Source organism: Delphinapterus leucas, chromosome X, assembly GCF_059928025.1.
Source record: "Delphinapterus leucas isolate spDelLeu-1000000601 "Yukka" chromosome X, BTC_Dleu_Yukka2, whole genome shotgun sequence".
NCBI classification, from domain to species: Eukaryota; Metazoa; Chordata; class Mammalia; order Artiodactyla; family Monodontidae; genus Delphinapterus; species Delphinapterus leucas.
In genome coordinates this window covers 5,795,124-5,814,575 of record NC_143150.1, presented here as the reverse complement: position 1 = coordinate 5,814,575, position 19,452 = coordinate 5,795,124, and the positions used below count along the sequence as shown (strand labels likewise).

Below are 19,452 nucleotides of genomic sequence, written 5' to 3'. Positions count from 1 at the left end.
ATAAGGTGAAACCCAGCATGGCCTCTTCCATTTCACGTACATCTGGGGAAGTGAGTTTGTGTCCAGTAAGTTCGTTGTGTTGCATCTCTGGATCTCACAGTAGTCTTTTAGTGTAACATCATCTCATGGTGATATTTGAGTAATATTATTTTGAATGGCTGCCATGGGGAATCCTGCAAGGGTGGTTTAAGCCATCATTCAGCTTTAGAGATTCACAGACGGTGTTATCTCTGAGCTGTGCACCAACTTATTCAATGAGAGTATTCCAAACTAGGGACCAAAGTCTGGTCCAAATAGGAGGACCAAAGAGTCTGATAGGACAAAGGACTGTTTCCCTGCTCTTAGTGATGACAGCAGCACAACCAGCAGTAAAAGTGGACCTTCAGAACCAGTACCTGAAGGTCCAAAGGTGTGCCTTGCATATGGTTAACTTCCTTGCGTATTTTTGGTTGTAGAAGTGACCTTTATATGTTACCCTAAACCCCCAGGGTGCTTGGACAGGATTTATGCCGTGTTAGAATTGCAGTGTTAGTTTCTAAACTACTCATTTGTGGAGGCGTTGTTGCTGGAAGAAGTGTCTGAAAACCATAGATTCTCTTCGCTTTTGGTATGATATCCCTGTGCCACCCGATCAGAGGCTCACATCACAGCTTCACCCTCTCAGATGCCAGCTTCTTGGTTGGAGTAGGCGAGGCAAGACTGATCGCTTTTCTGTCTGATCAAAGGTGCACTTTTAACTCCCCTACCTAATCTAGGACTTAAAATAGAAGCCAGCTGTCTCCCTTGCTCGTTGTTTTTAAATGTCTGCATGTGCCATGGATTTCAAACCGTGTGTATTTTTTCTTCCTGTTAAAGCCAACAGAAGTTGCGGAGAAAATCCCTGAGAAGAAGCAACGCCTGGAGGAGGCGGCCACCATCTGCCTGCTACCACCTTGCATCTCACCAGCTCCCCCCCAGAAACCTCCCAGCACTAAAGAGTGAGTTTGCCCTGGGCTGTATGATACTTTGCTGGTTCAGACTCTTAAGAAATCCCAAATGAACCCTTGGCCCGGGGGCAGGGGGTCCTGTCCCAGAGGAATGTTAGGTAAGAAACAGGAGTCTCTCAGTCCTGTCCTGACAGCAGTCTCTGACCACCAGTCTAACAAGGGTGGGATAAAGGGTGGCGCTCAGGCCGCCAGATTTGGGGTGACTCCTTGAGCTTTTTAGCAACATTTCTTTATTCCAACTCGGATTGATGACCAAAAATCGGCGAAAGTGAACTTTTAGCACTGAGTGAAGGGTAAGAGGAAGTAAATGAATTTAAAAGGGGCAGCATCAAGAGACACCTATCCCTTGAGCCAACTCACCTCCTTCTGGGCAACTTCCAGTTCTGATGGTGATAAATAAAAAGATTTCCCTGGAAAGCAACCCCTTGGCCTCAACAGGATGACTCGGTATCCGCTTCCTCTTTGGTGTCATTTCTCAACGCGAATATGAAGCTTGAGGGCTAGCAGCTCCATGCTGAACTCCTCCGAGGCCAAGGGGAGGCCAGAGAGATGAGCTGTCTGGGAGTGCCCCCCAGCCCCAGGCAGTTCTGTGCTGGGAAAAGCCGGCTAGGGATGGACGCGTTCATGCCGATCTGCTGGCACCTTTTCTCCCATCTGCCTCTTTGCAGAAGGTACCAGAGTCAGGCAGGAGGCCTCCTTGTACCGTCCTCACTCACACGACCCCAGCCTTCCCTACCAAACACTGTGATGGAGCCCTCCTGTCTTACACATATCATTTCCCCAACAGTCGTGTCAGCTACGGGAACCATTCCGTCTGGATAATTATTGCCATAAATTCATTCAAAATTAAGAGATTACTTCCACCAAAGACCAGTTTGGGAGCCTATTAGCAGCCCAGAGCAGAGAGGCAATATGGCCATAACTGCTGCTCACAATTGATTTCACAGATTACTGTTTAACATCAGTGATGGGGCATCAATCTGCCACAGATAAGATGTCGGAAATAAGTTATCAGCTAACACTTGTTTGGATCCTTGTCGTTTAGAGATGAAAGGTAGGAAAAGACCAATGACCGCTAGATCCGCTCAGTATAATAAGGAGATTTGGCCCTAGGCTGCCCGTCTCCCTGTGGACCCGAAGCTCTTTTTACCCCAGGGTGGGCCAGGAATGTGGGGAAACAGACTTCTTTCCCAGTGGTCAAACACTGTCATTCCAGGGCCCTCCTCCTTTCCAAGGAGGAAGGGCTAAAGTGGTGTCCCTGTAGTGGCGGTACTGCCCCAGTTCCCAGATTCAATCTATTCGGGCCGGGCCACCTGAGGGCACAAGGAAGAGCCAGGGAACTGTGGGGCATTGCCACACCATCAGTCCCCATTGCGAGCCTCCTTCAGCGACCCAGTGATCTGTCACTGGTCCCCATTTCATGGAAGAGAGATGATCAAATATTAAATCGATGTCTAATAATTCGAATTCGTTCTCATAAAATGGTGTTTTACCTCACGGTCCTTACCATCTTTCTGCTTTCGTAGTAGTTCGGAGAGCAGTGTTTACCTAGTAGCATTTATCATTCAGGAAGGGCCTGGATCGGGTTCTTAACACTTGTCCAGCAAATCCATGGCTGCGGGAAAAAATCGGGAGTTGAGGGAGAAGGAGCAGGACAGACCTCTCGGAGGTCTTCTCCTGGAAGCCCTCTCCTCAAGCTTTGTCTGCTCCTTTGTGCTTTGTTTGACCCTTCAGACTAAATCCTTGGAAATTTCTATAAGACAACATTCACTTTTCTCAATGAATATTCTAAACCTAGCAAAGGATGCCACACCAGCCTATGACAGCTGGAGTTTCCCATCGTCCACCAGAAGGGCCCTGATGAGTTCCCTGCCCCTTCTTTGGGGCTTGAACCATCAGAAGGGCCTCTGAGGCATTAAATGGGGGACTCTCTTGCTTGCTGTCCTCCTATACAAGAGCCAGAGCCTATACAAGCGGTGCCCTTATAGTAAGAAGCCAAAATGATGACAGAGTGGTCTCTAGAAAATGCTCCCTGGGTGTCTTCACCCAGGAAGTCGTTAAAGGCCACATGGTTCCAGGTCGCTCTCATACAGACGGAAAGGGGGCCAGATGACTGTGCCCATTGCACTGAATGTACTGTACTGGGAACGATGTACCGTGTACAATGGCAGATGGGGAGGCCTAGCACAACGATAGTTGCCAATGGCAAATGGACTGCCTCTAGGGAACAGCTCTTCCCCTTGCAGCCCCCCCTCTTCTCCGGCAGCTCAGGTAGTGCAGGAGTGGTCATAGGTAAGGAACCCAGTCACTCCCGTAGATGCCACAGCAATGCTCGACTCCTTTCTGTGTAAATTCCCCAAAGGCCGATTCCTCCGTAATGATTATACTCAGCGTGGGCTGATGTTGGTGGAGCCTCCTCGTGGACGTGCACCCTAATCCATGTTTTCACCATTATTTTCATCGGGCATCACCACTATCTTAAAATGATTCTTCATGCCCAAGCGATTTGAAAAATCCATTGGCAAATGTTTTGTAATTAATTTTTTTCTTTTGTCTTTTTTTAATTAATTAATTAATTTTATCTTTGCTGTGTTGGGTCTTCGTTTCTGTGCGAGGGCTTTCTCTAGTTGTGGCGAGCGGGGGCCACTCTTCGTCGCGCTGCGCGCGCCTCTCACTATCGCGGCCTCTCTTGTTGCGGCGCACAGGCTCCAGACGCGCAGGCTCAGTAGTTGTGGCTCACGGGCCCAGTTGCTCCGCGGCATGCGGGATCCTCCCAGATCAGGGCTCGAACCCGTGTCCCCTGCATTAGCAGGCAGATTCTCAACCACTGCACCACCAGGGAAGCCCCTGTAATTAATTTAACTCCATTAAGGTAATGGCAGAAACAGTGAATTTTCTGAAAATCCGGCTGCCTGACAAAAATTGACATAGGGCCGCATTTATGAAACAGAAGATGACAAATATTGTTACAAATGGCAAATTTGGGCGGCGGAAGTGGAACGAGGGGACTGCGTTGGCTGCTACCGTTTCAGGAAATCGAACCACTTGAGTGCTTGTTCATCTTTGATTTGTTGCTTTGAGATATTGTAAATCTATATTTCTAGACACTGACTGAAATTGACCAAGAGGAAAACATAAATTCTTGTTGACTTAATTTGCTGTTGAAAATTGTGGTCAATGATCATGAAAAGTGAACGGCTGCACAGTACAATATTAGTTGTCTAAGAAAAGATTAAAATTCAAGTAATCTTCATCGATGATTAGTCTAAGACAGTAACTAAAATACAAATCCATGGCCCAGTTACCATGTTAAGAAGCTGGATAAGGTTTTAGTTGTTCTGTTTTATTTGAAGTCTCAGTCTATTTGATGATGCCCACTTAACGGGCAGATAAATCAGTTTGAAAGCACAGGAGCGCTTCTAGGACTGCAGATGTCTTATGGAAAGACGACAAAATATTTGTCAAATGGACTTCTGTAAACCGGAGTACATCAGTACTTCAGTATAACAACTTAAGGTCAGGGGCTCATTATGCCTTGGGTAGAACAGTTGGAACATACAATTTGCAATGTAACCCAAGAGTATTTAGTGCATTATTTATTTCTGTGTAATGTATAAGCATAGTATTCCTTAGGAAACTATCCTTCCACTAATTGTTTATTGTACTGTTTGTTGTGTGACCATGCAGTTAAGTCGTAGGGCAGAATAAGTAGGAACCAGCCTAAAAAATGATGGGATTAAAGTCTGCATTGGATTTTCCATAAAAGCCTACTTAACAGTAATCTTAAAAGGTTACAAATATCACACTGGGGCAACATTCCATTAGACATTTCCATTTATCGTGGAGTTCTGTTTCAAAGACCCGTGTTTATTCTTAGATACATATGGTTGCATTTATCTATAACTCAGTCTATAGGGAGGGCTCCCTCTCTGTACATATCTATGTCTCTATGCGTTTTTATGTATACTCTTCACCACAAGTAAAGGACCATCAGCCGACATATTACTTTAGCTGAAAGTATCAGCATCATGGGACAGCTCAGAATAAAGAGAGACAAAATTTTCTGACACCCCATACTTTTTGTTTACACAGAAATAATTCATCCAGGAGAGCAAACAGAAGAAAAGAAGAAAAGCTGTTTCCCCCTCCACTTTCCCCACTGCCAGAGGACCCTCCGCGCCGCAGGAATATCAGTGGCAATAATGGTCCCTTCAGTCAAGACAAGACCATCCCTATGATTGGACAGATCACCTCGACCAAACCTAAGAGGAGTGAAGGCAAATTCTGTGCTACTTTCAAAGGGATATCTGTAAATGTAAGCATCTTAGAAGAAATCTTATCATTGTCAGGTGGAAACAAGTTGACCCAGCTTATCTAACTGAACTCAAGATGAATTTTTCATTCCAGTCTTACTTCTCCAAACAGATTATTATGCAGGCATTCAGGGCCTTGGACGTCCTTTGGTCCAATCCCTTCAGATCTTGGGGGTGGGGGACACTTCCACAATACTGTCCACAGCATCTGGCACATGGGAGGCACTGATCATTTACCGAAAGGGAGAGAACAAATGGACGGAATTGCCCAAGGTCATGGAACTGGGGCCGGGAGTCCAAGTTACATCTTTCCACCACCCAGCTTAGCAGGTGTGAATTGTGTTTTAAAATAGTGACTCAAAAGGATGGAGTTTAAAAGGTGAATCTGTTGCTAAAATCACACAATTGTGGTTCTCTAAGCCAAACTCAAGGATTATCCCATCCTTTCGATTTTCTGCACTGCTGCTCGATTAGCATAAATAATTGCGAAGTTGTTTCACTTTTCTCATCTATACACAATGTCTTTTTATCTGCCCCAGGTATAGGTACCTGAACCGTGAAAACCATGAGCGACAGTGTCGCTAGTGAATGTTAATGGCAAATGTACCTGCCTTTTTGGGTAAATGCACGTATGTGGAGATGCAGCATCCACATGCATCTGATCGCCTTTAAGTGTAGCATGAAAAGCAAATGCATGAAAATCAATGAGTTTTCAAATGTCTAGCACCAACCTGGTGGCCCCTGAACCAAAAGCGCCCATTTAACACTTCATGAAAAGCCACGAGGCCTCTGAGCTTTAAGGACCACAATTTAAAGCCCTCCATCATCTGAGATGACTAGATGACATACATATCTAGGTAAATCTTATTGGTGACATAAAGAAATTGCTCTATTACAAAGTTGTCATTTTCCAAATGAAATTTGTATGTGTGTGTGCCCACATTATATTTGCATTCACGTTTAAAGATGCTGACTTATAATGTTAGGAATGAAACTGTCTATTCTAAACAGTAATTACACTATCAATCCTATTTTTCATACTGAATGTAATTAATGTTATAAACTCCAACGGAGGCTTTCTCCTACCGCAAGCTTTTGGAGGGCATGAGCCATATCTAGGCAGCTCTCTTCATATAGTGCCTAGTACATGGTCACAAGTAATTAGATGCTTAATAGAGATGTTATTATGACAGTGATAATAAGAGGATCCTGCAAGGGCATTTTTTTCTGAAGGAAATCACAGGGTCCCCATGATGGATTGAGTACCTGTTGCGTCTTCTCTGGCCATTAGTTTTTTCTATTAATGGCTTGAAATCTGAGAGACTTTGTGGAAGTTAAGAGACTTGCTTGATACATAGTGCTAACACCCCAACAAATCTGTTCTGTGACCTTGGGCAAATTATGAAACCCCTTTGAGTCCATGGAATGAGTAAATTTGACTAGATGATCTATACAGGTTCTTCCAGCTCCGAAAACATTTTCCATTTTCTGCTCTCAGAGTCTTCTCTGTCCCACGTATGCACGAAGTCCTGTTTATTGACTCAATGGATGAGTGAGGGTCAACAGAGGACGTGTTTATATGACTCACATGATCATGGCTGAACGCAGCCGTTTCCAGTCAGATGTGCCATGACCGACATCACCTCCATGTGCGTGGTGGACATGGTGTTTCAGGGTTCTTGTCACCTCTCTTGGCCGTAGAGACACGTGGCTCTCTCTGGGGCTGACTCAGCTGTTTGGTCTGGGTCATCTGGCTTTGGTGGTAGAAGCGTGGAGCTGGCTTAGGAGTTCGAGTTCAGAAGCCTCTGAGTTTTTTATGTGTTTGGGTTGAATAAATCCGTGATGAACTTTAAATGCTTTCCTACGTATCCACCATAACCATTTTTTAGATGTGCAGTCTCTCAGCACAGTTATCGCAATGAGCTCTTGATGGTAAGAATTTTTGATAATCGGAAGGTCCAGGATGAAGTGGAAAAAATAAGACTTTCATGGATATAAGAAATGTTCACATTTGACTTTTCGCTCTAAAGTGACCCTTTTGATTAAGGCAGGCAGGCCTGTGTTCAGCAAATCACTGAGTGCACTGGGCGGTGGGGTAGCGGGACGGGGCTGGGGTGGGAGTGTAATAAATCAGAGACGGCCTCAGCACCTAAAGGGCTCCCAGTCTAAGGTGAGCAATGAGACATGTGCTCGATAAACTCGGATACGAAATAGCTGCCGATTGGTGTCTTAGGGGAGGGCTAGAGACACACCCTTCCCACCTCTAAAGAGACCAAAAAGGTTTAAAGCACTTCTGGCCATATACATGAGGCAGTTTTCCTGGGAAGGCATTTGTTGAGCTGGGTTGAGCTGAGAGTGTTAAGTAGGGTTTAGTAATGAGGGGAAATGATTAAACAGGAGTGTGGTCTCTACACACAGTGGAATATTATCCAGTCTTCAAAAGGAAGGAAATTCTGCCATGTGCTACAACTTGGGTGAACCTTAAGGACACTGTGCTAAATGAGATCAGCCAGGCCCAAACAGACAAAGAGTGTATGATTCCACTTACACGTGGGACCTCGAGGAGCCAGATTTGCGAAGACAGAAACTAGAAGGGTGATTGCCAGGGGCTGGGGGTAGTAAGGGCATGGAGAGTTATGGTCTAATGGGCACAGAGTTTCAGCTTTGCAAGATCGAAGAGCCCTGGAGATCGGTTGCACGATGATGTAAATGTGCTTTACACTAGCGCACTGGGCATTTAAAAATGGTTGAGGTGGTAAATTTGGGTGTCTTGTGTATTTTCCCTCAGTTTAAACGCTGAAAAAATACAGTACATTATCGCAAGGCGAAAAAAGTAATGAAGAGGAGGCTTTTTCAACCCTAAGACTGCGAAGGACCCAAAGCAGGAAAGTGGAGAAAGCCTGATGAGTTCAGTTTGGTGGCAGGTTCATCGGAGGGAGTCGGGAAGGGTGAAGCCAGGTCAGGAAGGGCCTTACACACCAGCAGAGGAGCTCAGCCTGGGGTTTGCACTCAGCCGCAAGGCAGTGAAATGCAGGGAGCTCCGGCTGGCAGACAGCAGGTGGAGGGTGATTGGAAAAGCTAGCTCAGAGGTCGGGCGTTCGGCCAGGAGGCTGTGTGATCGACTCTGGCTGAAGCCACGAGAGCCTGCACTTTGAGGCTTCAGAGGAGGAAGGGACAGGTTGTGAGACACTGCGGGGAGGGAGTGAACGGGACTTTGTAATGGATTGGACGGGGGTGATGGAGAAGGAGAAATAAGGGATGGAGTAGAGCAATGGTTTTCAAAAAGAGTTTCAGGAGCATGATCCCGTTTTGAAATGAAATCATTTCCAGAACTTCAATATCTACAACTGGTTCAAGCAGAGAAGCTCAGATGGAAGGCAAGGTGGGGAGGACACGGCTTCTGATGCCCCTGGCCCCGGGATGACCGCCATGCCCTTACCGGCCTTGGTGACTGGGGAGCCCGTCCTGCCATTCACAGAGCAAGGGGACTGGTTTGGATGTCAGTTTGGTTTCAGAGCAAGTTGAGGTGCTGATGGGCCATCTTGGTGGAACTCTCCAGAAGCGATCACTGCAGTAGCATCAGAGAGAGGGTTACAGGTGGAGGTTTCCCTCGGGGAGTTATACCTGCTTATTGTCAGATCTGTGCCAGTGCACACAAGACTGGCAAATCCTGTCGAGGTCAAGAGAGAAGAGCTGAGGAATGAACGTTGGGGGATGCCAGCCTTGGAGGGATCCCAGCTCAGACGAGGAGAAGGAGCAAGTGGCACCACGGCAAGTACGGTCAGAGGTAGAACAGTCAGGATCGTCCCGCAGTTGCCGGAGGGGGGCATGGGGGCAGAGTCAGCGGTGTGAACACGGCAGGTGGCCTCGTGACACGGAGCGTCACATCGTTACAGATCTTCCCACCTACTTCATTCATCTGGATCCCATTCTTTCTATGGCAAGGACAGTTCAGGGTGGAACTCAGAAGTCTCTGACTCCTTTGATTTTTGACCTGGTACAGATGAGTTTTCACCCCCCCCCCCCAAGGCCTGGAAATGAAGAGGCGCTCCTGTGGCATCGCTAGCAGGAAAGCACTCAAGGCCTCACGTGAACGGAAAGGCAGCCCCAGCCGCGGCCGGTTTCCTTATCAAAAATATACACGTCAGGGTGATAATCTCTCTCTCTCTCTCTCTTCTCTCTCTCCCTCTCTCTATCCTTCCCTCCCCTTCCCATTCGTCCCCTCCCCCCCTCCACATCCCCAACTGGATTTAGACCTTCGCCAATGACTGTGTCACTGGGATGATGGAGCTATGTAGTCACAGCACGTGACTAGCTTGGTGTTTGGTGTCATCATAGAACAAAAGCTGGTGATTCCCGGAGTTCATGACATGTAGCGGGGTCACCTGTGTATCCTCCAGCTGTGCGCATTGTTTTCTTCTCTCTCGTCTTGTTTCCTAGTGTGCTTGACATGCAAAGCATTTATGAAAAGATGCTCTAAAAATCTGGACCTAATGGAAATTCTTTGTCCTCCTTTTTCCCAGGAGGGAGACACTCCAAAGAAGGCAGCCTCTGCCACCGTCACTGTCACCAACACTGCTATTGCCACTGCCACTGCTACTGCCATTGTCACGGCCACTGCCACGGCCACTGCCACGGCCACTGCCACGGCCACCGCCACTACCACCACCACTACCACTACCATTTCCACCATCACCTCCACCATCACTACTGGCCTCATGGACAGCAGTCACCTGGAGATGACATCCTGGGCGGCCCTGCCCGTTCTTTCCAGCAGCACTACCAATGTCCGGAGACCCAAGCTCACTTTTGATGACTCGTATGTTGTCCCCAGGTTCTCTGGAGTGGTGAACGGGGGTGGCGGAAGTGTGGCTTTTCGAGCACCGTGCATGTGTCACCCGAAAATAAGGCCTCAGAGGCAGCAGTGCAGCTCCTATAGCCTTGAAAGTAGATTTCTCCCCTCCTCACACACACCTCTATCCCCATCGAGAAACGTCGCTGGCCCATTTTAATTGTGGAGCTCTGTTACTGTTTCCAAAGGCAGGTGCTGAATCCCAGCCTGCTTGGTCCTCCTTGCTTACCCGTGTCCTCAGATAGAACTGTGTGCCAGCAAAGAGAATTATAGCTAGGTTCTCTTGGATCTGTTTGGGCAGCTGGAATGGTTGGGGTTGGAGGATGTGGGTATTTATCCTAATGGGCCATTATGCACTTCCGATTTCATTCACTGGACTATTTCAAGCTCGGTTATTATATGCAGGACAAGCATTCATCGGCCCTGTTCAAGGCATTGTATAGGAATGGATTTATAGCCCCCCCAAATTGTGACTATTCGGTCTTTTAATGAAAAGATGAAACATTGCTTTCTGAACGTGCTCGTTTTGTTTGTTTAGGGTTCACAACGCTGATTATTACATGCAAGAGGCGAAGAAGCTGAAGCACAAAGCCGATGCCCTGGTAGGTTTCCTTTCTCCCGTTGCTGTCCTCCCATCCAGGTATTAGGCTTTGAAGGAAAACAAAGAAGGCACTTTACAAACGAGTCAAACCTTTTCATTGCTGCTGTGACATAGAGCGATTGGAGCTGGTTAATTCCTTAGCACTGGGATTCCCCAAGGTCTTGGTGCCATGTTGCCGTTCTTGGTTTTCCCACTCTTCTTCCCCTCGCTCCAACTTCAGAAGCTTAATGGCTTGTACTGTCTTTTTTTTTTTTTTTTTTTTTTTGCGGTACGCGGGCCTCTCGCTGCTGTGGCCTCTCCCGTTGCGGAGCACAGGCTCCGGACGCGCAGGCTCAGCGGCCATGGCTCACGGGCCCAGCCGCTCCGCGGCATGTGGGACCTTCCCGGACCGGGGCACGAACCCGCGTCCCCCGCATCGGCAGGCGGACTCTCAACCACTGCGCCACCAGGGAAGCCCCACTTGTACTGTCTTTCAAGTGATTTTGAAATGACCTTTGAAACTGTGCTGGGGAAGGCGGGTGCTCCCATGGGTTCCAGTAAGCCCGAACTGGGTGTGGGCAGGGAGAGGGCTGCTGAGAGCCAGTTAAGTGGCCTCAGTCATTGGCTCTGGGAAACTCAGGTCTGTAGAAAAATCTCAGCTCCTTGCTGCATTTGATGACATGTTTCCAGAGTGAGGCCCACAGCCAGCCTAGGTCCCCGCACACAGAAGGAGGTTCTGTTCTCTAGATTTCCCCCAACACTTGGCCTCGCTGCCTCCGAGGGCTGTGAGAGCATGGGGAGTCGTCTGATTGACTGAGCCACCTAACAGGGGGTCTCAATCGTGTGGTACAATCACTTGGGGAGCTTTAAACTAGCCCTGATGCCCAAGCCGCACCCCAGAGAAATGGAATCAGAATTTCTGACACTGGGACCCAGGCATGGGTTGTTTAAGCTTCCCCCGGGTGATTCCCAAGTGCAGCCAAGGTTGAGAACCACTGCCCTCAATTCAGGGTCCTCAACTTTGACTAAAGCCCAGCATAATTAGAGGTGTCAGTTCAACTCCGTTGGGTTAAAAAAAAAAATCACACCCTCCATCATCACATTGTGTCCAGCCAGGACTTAGCTGCCCTGTGCTGTTTGCCACTGGGAGGGCTGTAATGGAGGACCACGACGGTCTCTGCGCCGTGACTTGCGCGTGGCCACCATCCACTGCCCTCCAAAGGGCCACGGTACATAAGGAGATAATCGGTATGTCTTTAGTATTAAAATTTCCATGGGGTGTGTGAAAAAAAAATCTAAAAAATCTCCCTCGGTGGGGGGTGGGGGTGGGGAGGAATGATAAGAAAAAAAGAAAAGGTTGAGAAATACTCAGTTAGAGGAAGATGTCTTTGCTTGGCTTACGTCTACACCAGAGCTAGACACTCCTTTGGAGTTCAAGCCCCTAATTGGCCCTGTGGCCCATGTAGTCTTCTCTCTGGACTTCAGTTATTCCTTTTGGAAAAAGAGAGATTTGGGCCAGGTGATCTTTAAGGAGCCTTCCAGCTATGGGCTTGCAAATGAAAAGTCAGTTTCAAAAATCAGGATGCAAAGCTTAATTTCCACAGGGGAGAACCAATCAGAGTCAGATGACCTAAAGAAATTATCTTGTAAGGCAAGAGAAGAAGGAGGTTTTCATAAAATCGCTTTGCATTGGGCTGAAACCGATATTTTTCCACAACAGCTTTCAGAAAGGAAACCACAGAATTCCTGCAGTACATAAAAGCTGGAGAACCTTTATTGCAAAGAGAGTCATTTACAGCAAGCGATTCTGCAGGACCTGTAACTCATCATTTTATAGATGTACTTAATCCTTTGCTAGAGACAGCTAGCTACTCTTCCGTTTTGAGAATTGAAACCTTCACAGTTGCATAGAAAATATTTTGATAAAAGGTATACAAGAAAATTAGAATAGCTCAATCTGCATTCTGTTGGTTCTTTCACATGAAATTCTGTATTAGTGGAATTCTTCCATCCAGCTATCAAAGATTGAAAATGTTAAATACTGTTAGAAAATACTCACTGTAAAAGTGTCATATATAATATTCATTACACGTAAAAAAGAAATCAGTATGTCTAAGTCAATTTAATCGTGACCATTAGCAGGGCTAAAACCTTTTGCAATGAAATTTTACTAAACTAAAATATTTAGTAGTGCTATATTTGGGGGCTTTTTTTTTTTTTTTTTTGAGGTACGCGGGCCTCTCACTGCTGTGGCCTCTCCCGTTGCGGAGCACAGGCTCCGGACGCGCAGGCCCAGCGGCCGTGGCTCACGGGCCCAGCCGCTCCGCGGCATGTGGGATCCTCCCGGACCGGGGCACGAACCCGCGTCCCCCGCATCGGCAGGCGGACTCCCAACCACTGCGCCACCAGGGAAACCTTGGGGGCTTTTTGACACACTGTGTCAGACCATCATTTACAGTGAAAGTGATGTGATTATCGTCAACAGTCACACTGCAACTTCCCATTTTTCATGGCGATAGCATCCATTTGTTACTCTTCTCCTGGGGGTGGGGATGATGCGCTCATCTAGAGTTCCAAGCAAAGACTAAACGGGTTAGCTGTCCAGGAGGCTTGTAAAAAGCAGGGTTTCGTTGCAAGCTCTGTCTAGAGGACATTATGATGACCAGTCTAGTAAATGTAGTCAAGAGAAACTAGTCGAGGCAGTGATTTGGATCCTGGCCCACCAAAAAGATAACAACAACAGGAATACCACAAAGACATGGTACCTTGGCTGCAGTTTTCTCTTCTCAACCAGCCTCCATGTCATGGCAATAGAACCTGAGATCAGTTACATCCTTGTCTAGACAAATTCCTAATTGCTCCCCTCCATAGGTCAACCTTGGCACTGTTGGGCTGGGCAGTTCTCCACTGTGGGCGCTGTCCTGTGCATTGAGGGATGTTTAGCAGCGTCTCCGGCCTCTGTCCACTAGACACCCCTCATCCCTAGTGGTGACAACCGAAAAGGTCTCCAGACATTGCCAAATGTTCCCTGGGGGAGGGGTGTAACGTTGCCCCGGGTTGAACACCACTGCTTTAGATGAAGGAGAGAAGAGGGACCGTCGTGTTGACAAGTCTTCTTCCTGTTTCAGTTTGAGAAATTTGGCAAAGCCGTGAATTATGCCGATGCAGCCCTGTCCTTCACCGAATGTGGCAATGCGATGGAGCGCGACCCTCTGGAAGCCAAGTCTCCGTACACCATGTACTCTGAGACTGTGGAGCTTCTCAGGTTCGTGCCTTTCTGCTGCCTTTTTCCTTAGCTCTTTCCAGTCATAATTAGAAGCTGCTTGCTATGTTTGAAAACTATCACTTCCACATAATAATGACTCATCCAAGGCATCTTCTTCTTAGCAGTCATCATAATTCGTTCTTGCCATTTTATTCATGTCATGGGAAATTTATAACTGCTGGACACTGCTTGTATCAGTTATTCCCTTCGGAGGTTATAACGTGAGTGTTACAATTTGCAATATTCATAAAATTAAAATGGAAAGGTAGTGGATGCGAGTAAAGTATCATCATTTCACTGTTTGGCGTGGACACTTGTCTTTTCAAAGCGCAGTTCTATAATTCACAAAAAGCGGTGCTATTGGGATTTCTGTTATAAACCATGTTTTCTAAAAATTTCTGCCTCAGTTATTACAAATGGAGGGGCACTGTTCCAACACAAAGGCAGCTTTGGAGGCCGCAGCTGTGGAGTAGACGTTCCGTGCATCTGGAATTTGAGGGGCAGTCAAGGTGGTAGCAGGGGGAGGGGAGAGATGAGGTTGATAACAGGGGAGGGTGTATTAGCGGTACAGATTATTGGTTTCATTTGCATTTTGAATGAAATTTTCTGGCCTGTTGCTCTTGGTGCAGTGGAGTTTGTGGGTAATCAAAAAATTCTTGTAGGAAGGGGAAAGAGAAGAAATGATATCCATTCTAGTGCTTTCCAGTAATCTGCAGGTATTTGTACAAGAATTTCCTCTACCTCTGAATAGTGGATAAGCACCCGCGTCTGCAGGATGGACTACATCATGGCTTTTGATTGAGTGAGCAGTTCTTCACCTGATAGGTCCTTGTATCCCAGCCACCTCTGGCTTCATTAATCCATAATGCCAGGCCTGCTTTTTATTCTGTTCTTGCATCTGCAATAAACTGTTACAAACCTGAGAACCCTTGTACCTAAACCTTCAGACAGACATCGGACAGATTTAGCATGCCTATTTTCCCAGGAAAGCATTTGAAAAGATCAGAAGAATGGGAGCCATTATAAAGAAGAAGAAGAAGAAAGAAACTCTGGTTACATAGAATCAGAAGATTTAGTTGAAGCCACCAAAGTAGGGAGATTGTGAGGAAAGTTCCAGCCTTACCCTGACAGGCCAGGCAGCCATCTTTGGCTTTTCGCTGCTCTGAGAAGTATATAAAGTATCTCTCAGACTTACTTTATGCCCTGTGAAAGCCACCACCGCCATTTGTAGCTCTCAAGGGGAAATTGATTTCTCAGTGTCTATACGAGGCTGCCTGCAGTTTTCAAAGATGCACAAGATGAAAATCCTGGCAGAAACGATAAGGATTCAAAATGGAGGGGAAACTTTAATGAACAGACCTGCAGAAAAGCCATGCCTTCTCTTCATCCCCACGTGCAAATTAAAACAAGGCACTTTTTCAATTGACAGGAAAATGTAAAAATGTTAATACCTAGTGTTAGCACATACGCAAAATAATGGTGAACTGGGCCTCCTCCATGCTGTTGATGGGAATGGAAATTGATCGTTGTAAATTGAGGGCAATTTGGTATTGTGTAGGAAAACCTATACAAGTGAGCATTCATATCTTATGAGCCAGTAATTCAGCTTCCAGAAATTTGAATTTTCTATACTGAAGAAAAGACTTGTAAGAGGAGAACGAGTTATCTGTACAGTGTTCGGTTTGGCCTGTATTATAGCACCCAGTTAGAAGCAGACCAAATCATCAACAGGAGAAGGGTGATTAATTACATCGCAGTACTCTCAACAGAATGATTTGCAGCCATTGAAATGCAACAATGATGGAGACTACGTAGCTGCACGAAAATGTTTATAGTATGATGTTAAAGTAAAAGCAAGCCACAGAATTATAGACGCATTGCATTTCTAACCACGAAAAGCACGTTTCTGCACGTGGACCAACCTGGAAGGGAAATAAGGTCATATCTGTAATTGGGGGTGAAATTATGGGTGTTTTCACTCCCTCTATATATATTTTTTCTTGTTTTCTTTTAGGAAAACACATGCTCTCTAAATAGAAAAGCGAAACATCAAATTTCATTTTTGGTAGAAATGCCATGTGAATCGCTGAGTGATATTTATTTCCATTAGAAAACACTCCTTTTTCCTTTATTATTTACAATTCTTTTTTCTTTTTGTCTAAGCACAGTTGTTTTTTTACATGATGTGATAGTTTACTCCCCATAGGAGTATAGTTTCAGTGGAACCTGGTGAAAGTCAGTGGAGAATTTATAGCCATTCACTTTTAAGTCAGTATTTTGAAACTTTATTTTGAGCTAATTGGATATTCACATGCAGTTATAAGAAATGATACAGAAAGCTCCTGTGTACCTCTCCCCCACCCCCCGTTTCCCCCCATCTAGCGTAGCTCTAGTCCAAGATCACAGCCAGGACAGGGACATTGCTACAGTCCACCTGCCTTACTCAGAAGTCATCAGGTCTTTTTTCTCCCAGATTTTACCAGTTCTACCTGCACTACTTTGTATGTCCTCTATGTATGTAGAACTTTACATTTTCTAGTATATGTGTGTGTGTAATTTTTTTTTTTTTTTTGGAGAGAAATTTCAATTGGGAGTAAAATGGGCTAAAGCAACTAAGTCTTCTGGCCCATGTAAGCCATTGGAACTCCGCTATCAAGGCACTTCAACAGTGGCTGCAATTAGAGGGTAACTGTAATAGGAACATGGTTTTTAGTAGCGTAATTTTATGTTGAAGAGATCTGTATTACTCTCTCCCTGACGGTATGCTGGCTGCAGAGAGAGCACCCCATTTTTTTCATTCAAGTAATTATGGTTGCTCCGAGCCTTGGGAATCTGCAATAGACATATACTTGTGAAGACAAGTGGGGCATCACAATGACTTGACATTTCAGTGATCCACCCTGACGGTATGCTGGCTGCAGAGAGAGCACCCCATGTTTTTCATTCAAGTAATTATGGTTGCTCCGAGCCTTGGGAATCTGCAATAGACATATACTTGTGAAGACAAGTGGGGCATCACAATGACTTGACATTTCAGTGATCCAGCTGTCAAAGACAGATTTATGACATCATAAGAAGCCTTCTTGCTTAATATGGCAACAACAGGAGGGGACCCACATCAAGTGCGCGGGTCCTTTTGCTGGAAAATGTTCACTGGACAGAACTGGGGCAGTAACTGGGGAGAGCAGAGCGATAGGGGGCGCCGGCGTTCCGGGGAGGCTGCTGAAAGTGCGGGCTCACCGTCGCCTTCTCGTAATCGAGAGCTAGTCGGGGCTGCCTGCACATCTTCAACTTCCCTCTGCAGCACTGAACTCTGTTACTTATTCCACCACGAGTGCCCGTGAAATTGCATTAAAGCTCAGACAATGATTTTATGCAATGAATTGATTTTCAAGAGTCTAAAGGCCCAGAATGGAATCTGCTCAGCTCGAAGAAAAAAAAGATGGGAACTACTCAACCTTTGATCTCCCCGGTGTGGAACAGTAACGATTAAAGAGAGTGGAAAGACAAAATATACGAGCACCATAAATTAGGGGCGCTCAGACCTTTACCTGCTGTGAAATGTACCTCCCTTAAAAAACAAAAAAACCACTTCCTAGAGGAATATGTTCCACACCTGAGCCATTAGAAACACACAGCTATTGTAACTGTGTGATGAAGGCCTCCCTACACTCAGGTCAGACATAGCTGTGTTATTATTTACCTCATCTGTCAAAAACTCAACTGAAACTGACATTTGTGTCCACGTCTCATTGAAAGCCAGTAATATTGTTTAACTAGAATGTTCTTAGAAACAGTATTTTGCCAGCATGTATACACACGCCAGACCCACAGTAGTTCCACAGCACTGTTCTGGAACGTGGGCTCCGGATGTAGCTGGCTTCTCCAGAGCTAGCTTCCATCCGTCACAGCAGTGCCATTGTGACACTCCTGTGGTCGTCGTTTTGTATATGTTTTCGGGAAAGCACACTTTTGCCCACGTGCCCTTCTCGGTCCTAACACCCAGAGCAAATGTGGGGCTAGCGCATTTAGGTGACGAGAACGCCAATGACTTTGGGACTTTCTGAGGGGTCAGATGGATTCCACTTGAGCTTGTCCTTTCTCTTCAAAGGTATGCAATGAGGCTGAAGAACTTTGCAAGCCCCCTGGCTTCGGATGGGGACAAAAAGCTGGCCGTACTATGGTAAGCCTCCTGGAGGCCACCAGGAAACAGCTGAAATGTTGCAGAAGGATTTGAAAAGTCAACTTAAGCTGCTTACCCCCAGATCATTATTCTTGTTTTCCATTAAACTCTGGAAGGCTAACTGGTGGATTTTTTCAGTCGCTGACTAAACATTTACTCTCTGAATTTATACCCTTATCAAGATGGGATTTTAATGCTTACCCCTTCTTTTTTTTTAAAAAACGACACAAATTTATTATCTTACAGTTCTGAAGGTCAGAAGTCTGACATGTGTTTCACGAGCCTATAATCAGAGCGTCAGCGAGGCTGCATTCCTTCCAGAGGCTCTAGGGGAGAATCAACTTCCTGGCCTTTTCCAGCTTTTAGAGGCCACCTGCACTCCCTGGCTCAGGGCCCCTTCGTCCATCCTCAAAGTCATCAGTGTAGCTTCTTAAAATAGCTCCCCGACTTTGACGTTCGGCCTCCTCCTTCCATCTTTTGTGAGCTCTTTTTTTCTTTTTTTAAACTTCTATTGAAGTGTAGTTGCTTTACGATGTTGTGTTGATTTCCGCTGTGCAGCGCAGTGACTCAGTTATACATCTATACGTTCTTTTTCGTATTCGTCTCCATTATGCTTTATCATAGGATATTGAGTATAGGTCCCTGTGCTGTGCTTACTCCTTCTTTTTAAATTTTTTTTCTCTTTTCACTTATATTCCTCAATAACCGTAGGAGAGTAACTGCAAAATAGGAATCAGTTTTTAGTTGTATAGGTTTGATTACGCATTGGCATTAACATGGTCCTTTCCTCAACACCACAGCTACCGATGCTTATCACTTCTCTACCTGCGGATGTTCAAACTGAAGAAGGACCACGCCATGAAGTACTCCAGATCACTGATGGAATATTTTAAGGTAATCCTTATTTGGTATAATTTATAGGCCCCGGGTGATTAAATCACTAATGAGACATGGCAGGCATGTTATTAAATGTCAAGGTTGCTGCTGCCAAAGGCTTAACCTTGCTCCTCCTGGCTCCTCCCACCTCTCCTTTGGGGCTCAGCAGAGAGCTTAGGTTTGATTTGATTCCAGAGAGAGAAGGTGCAATAGTTCAATCCCCTGATGATTCTCTGGACTGAACAAATGGCCCCGGGCAGCTTCCCAGCTGCAGTCGGGGGGTGGGGGGGCGATGCCTTCCGCCCACCCTGCACGGTGGACCCGCCAGAGGACGCGGCTGGAGCTGTGGCCATGGCTTTGGCCAGTCTCGCGTTACATGAGATGCCAGCCTAGAAAT

The 19,452-nt window shown here is 46.1% G+C and overlaps 1 protein-coding gene across 1 annotated transcript in view; it reads left to right on the top strand.

The window, feature by feature from the left end:
- Positions 1-19,452, top strand: part of AFF2 (ALF transcription elongation factor 2) — a 340,186-nt gene that overhangs the window by 302,788 nt on the left and 17,946 nt on the right. The window contains exons 12-18 of the mRNA XM_089903923.1: positions 856-977; positions 5,079-5,301; positions 9,823-10,118; positions 10,690-10,753; positions 13,860-13,996; positions 18,108-18,179; positions 18,980-19,073. Coding sequence (XP_089760049.1) covers positions 856-977; positions 5,079-5,301; positions 9,823-10,118; positions 10,690-10,753; positions 13,860-13,996; positions 18,108-18,179; positions 18,980-19,073 — 1,008 coding nt within the window. The remainder of the gene's footprint in view (positions 1-855; positions 978-5,078; positions 5,302-9,822; positions 10,119-10,689; positions 10,754-13,859; positions 13,997-18,107; positions 18,180-18,979; positions 19,074-19,452) is intronic.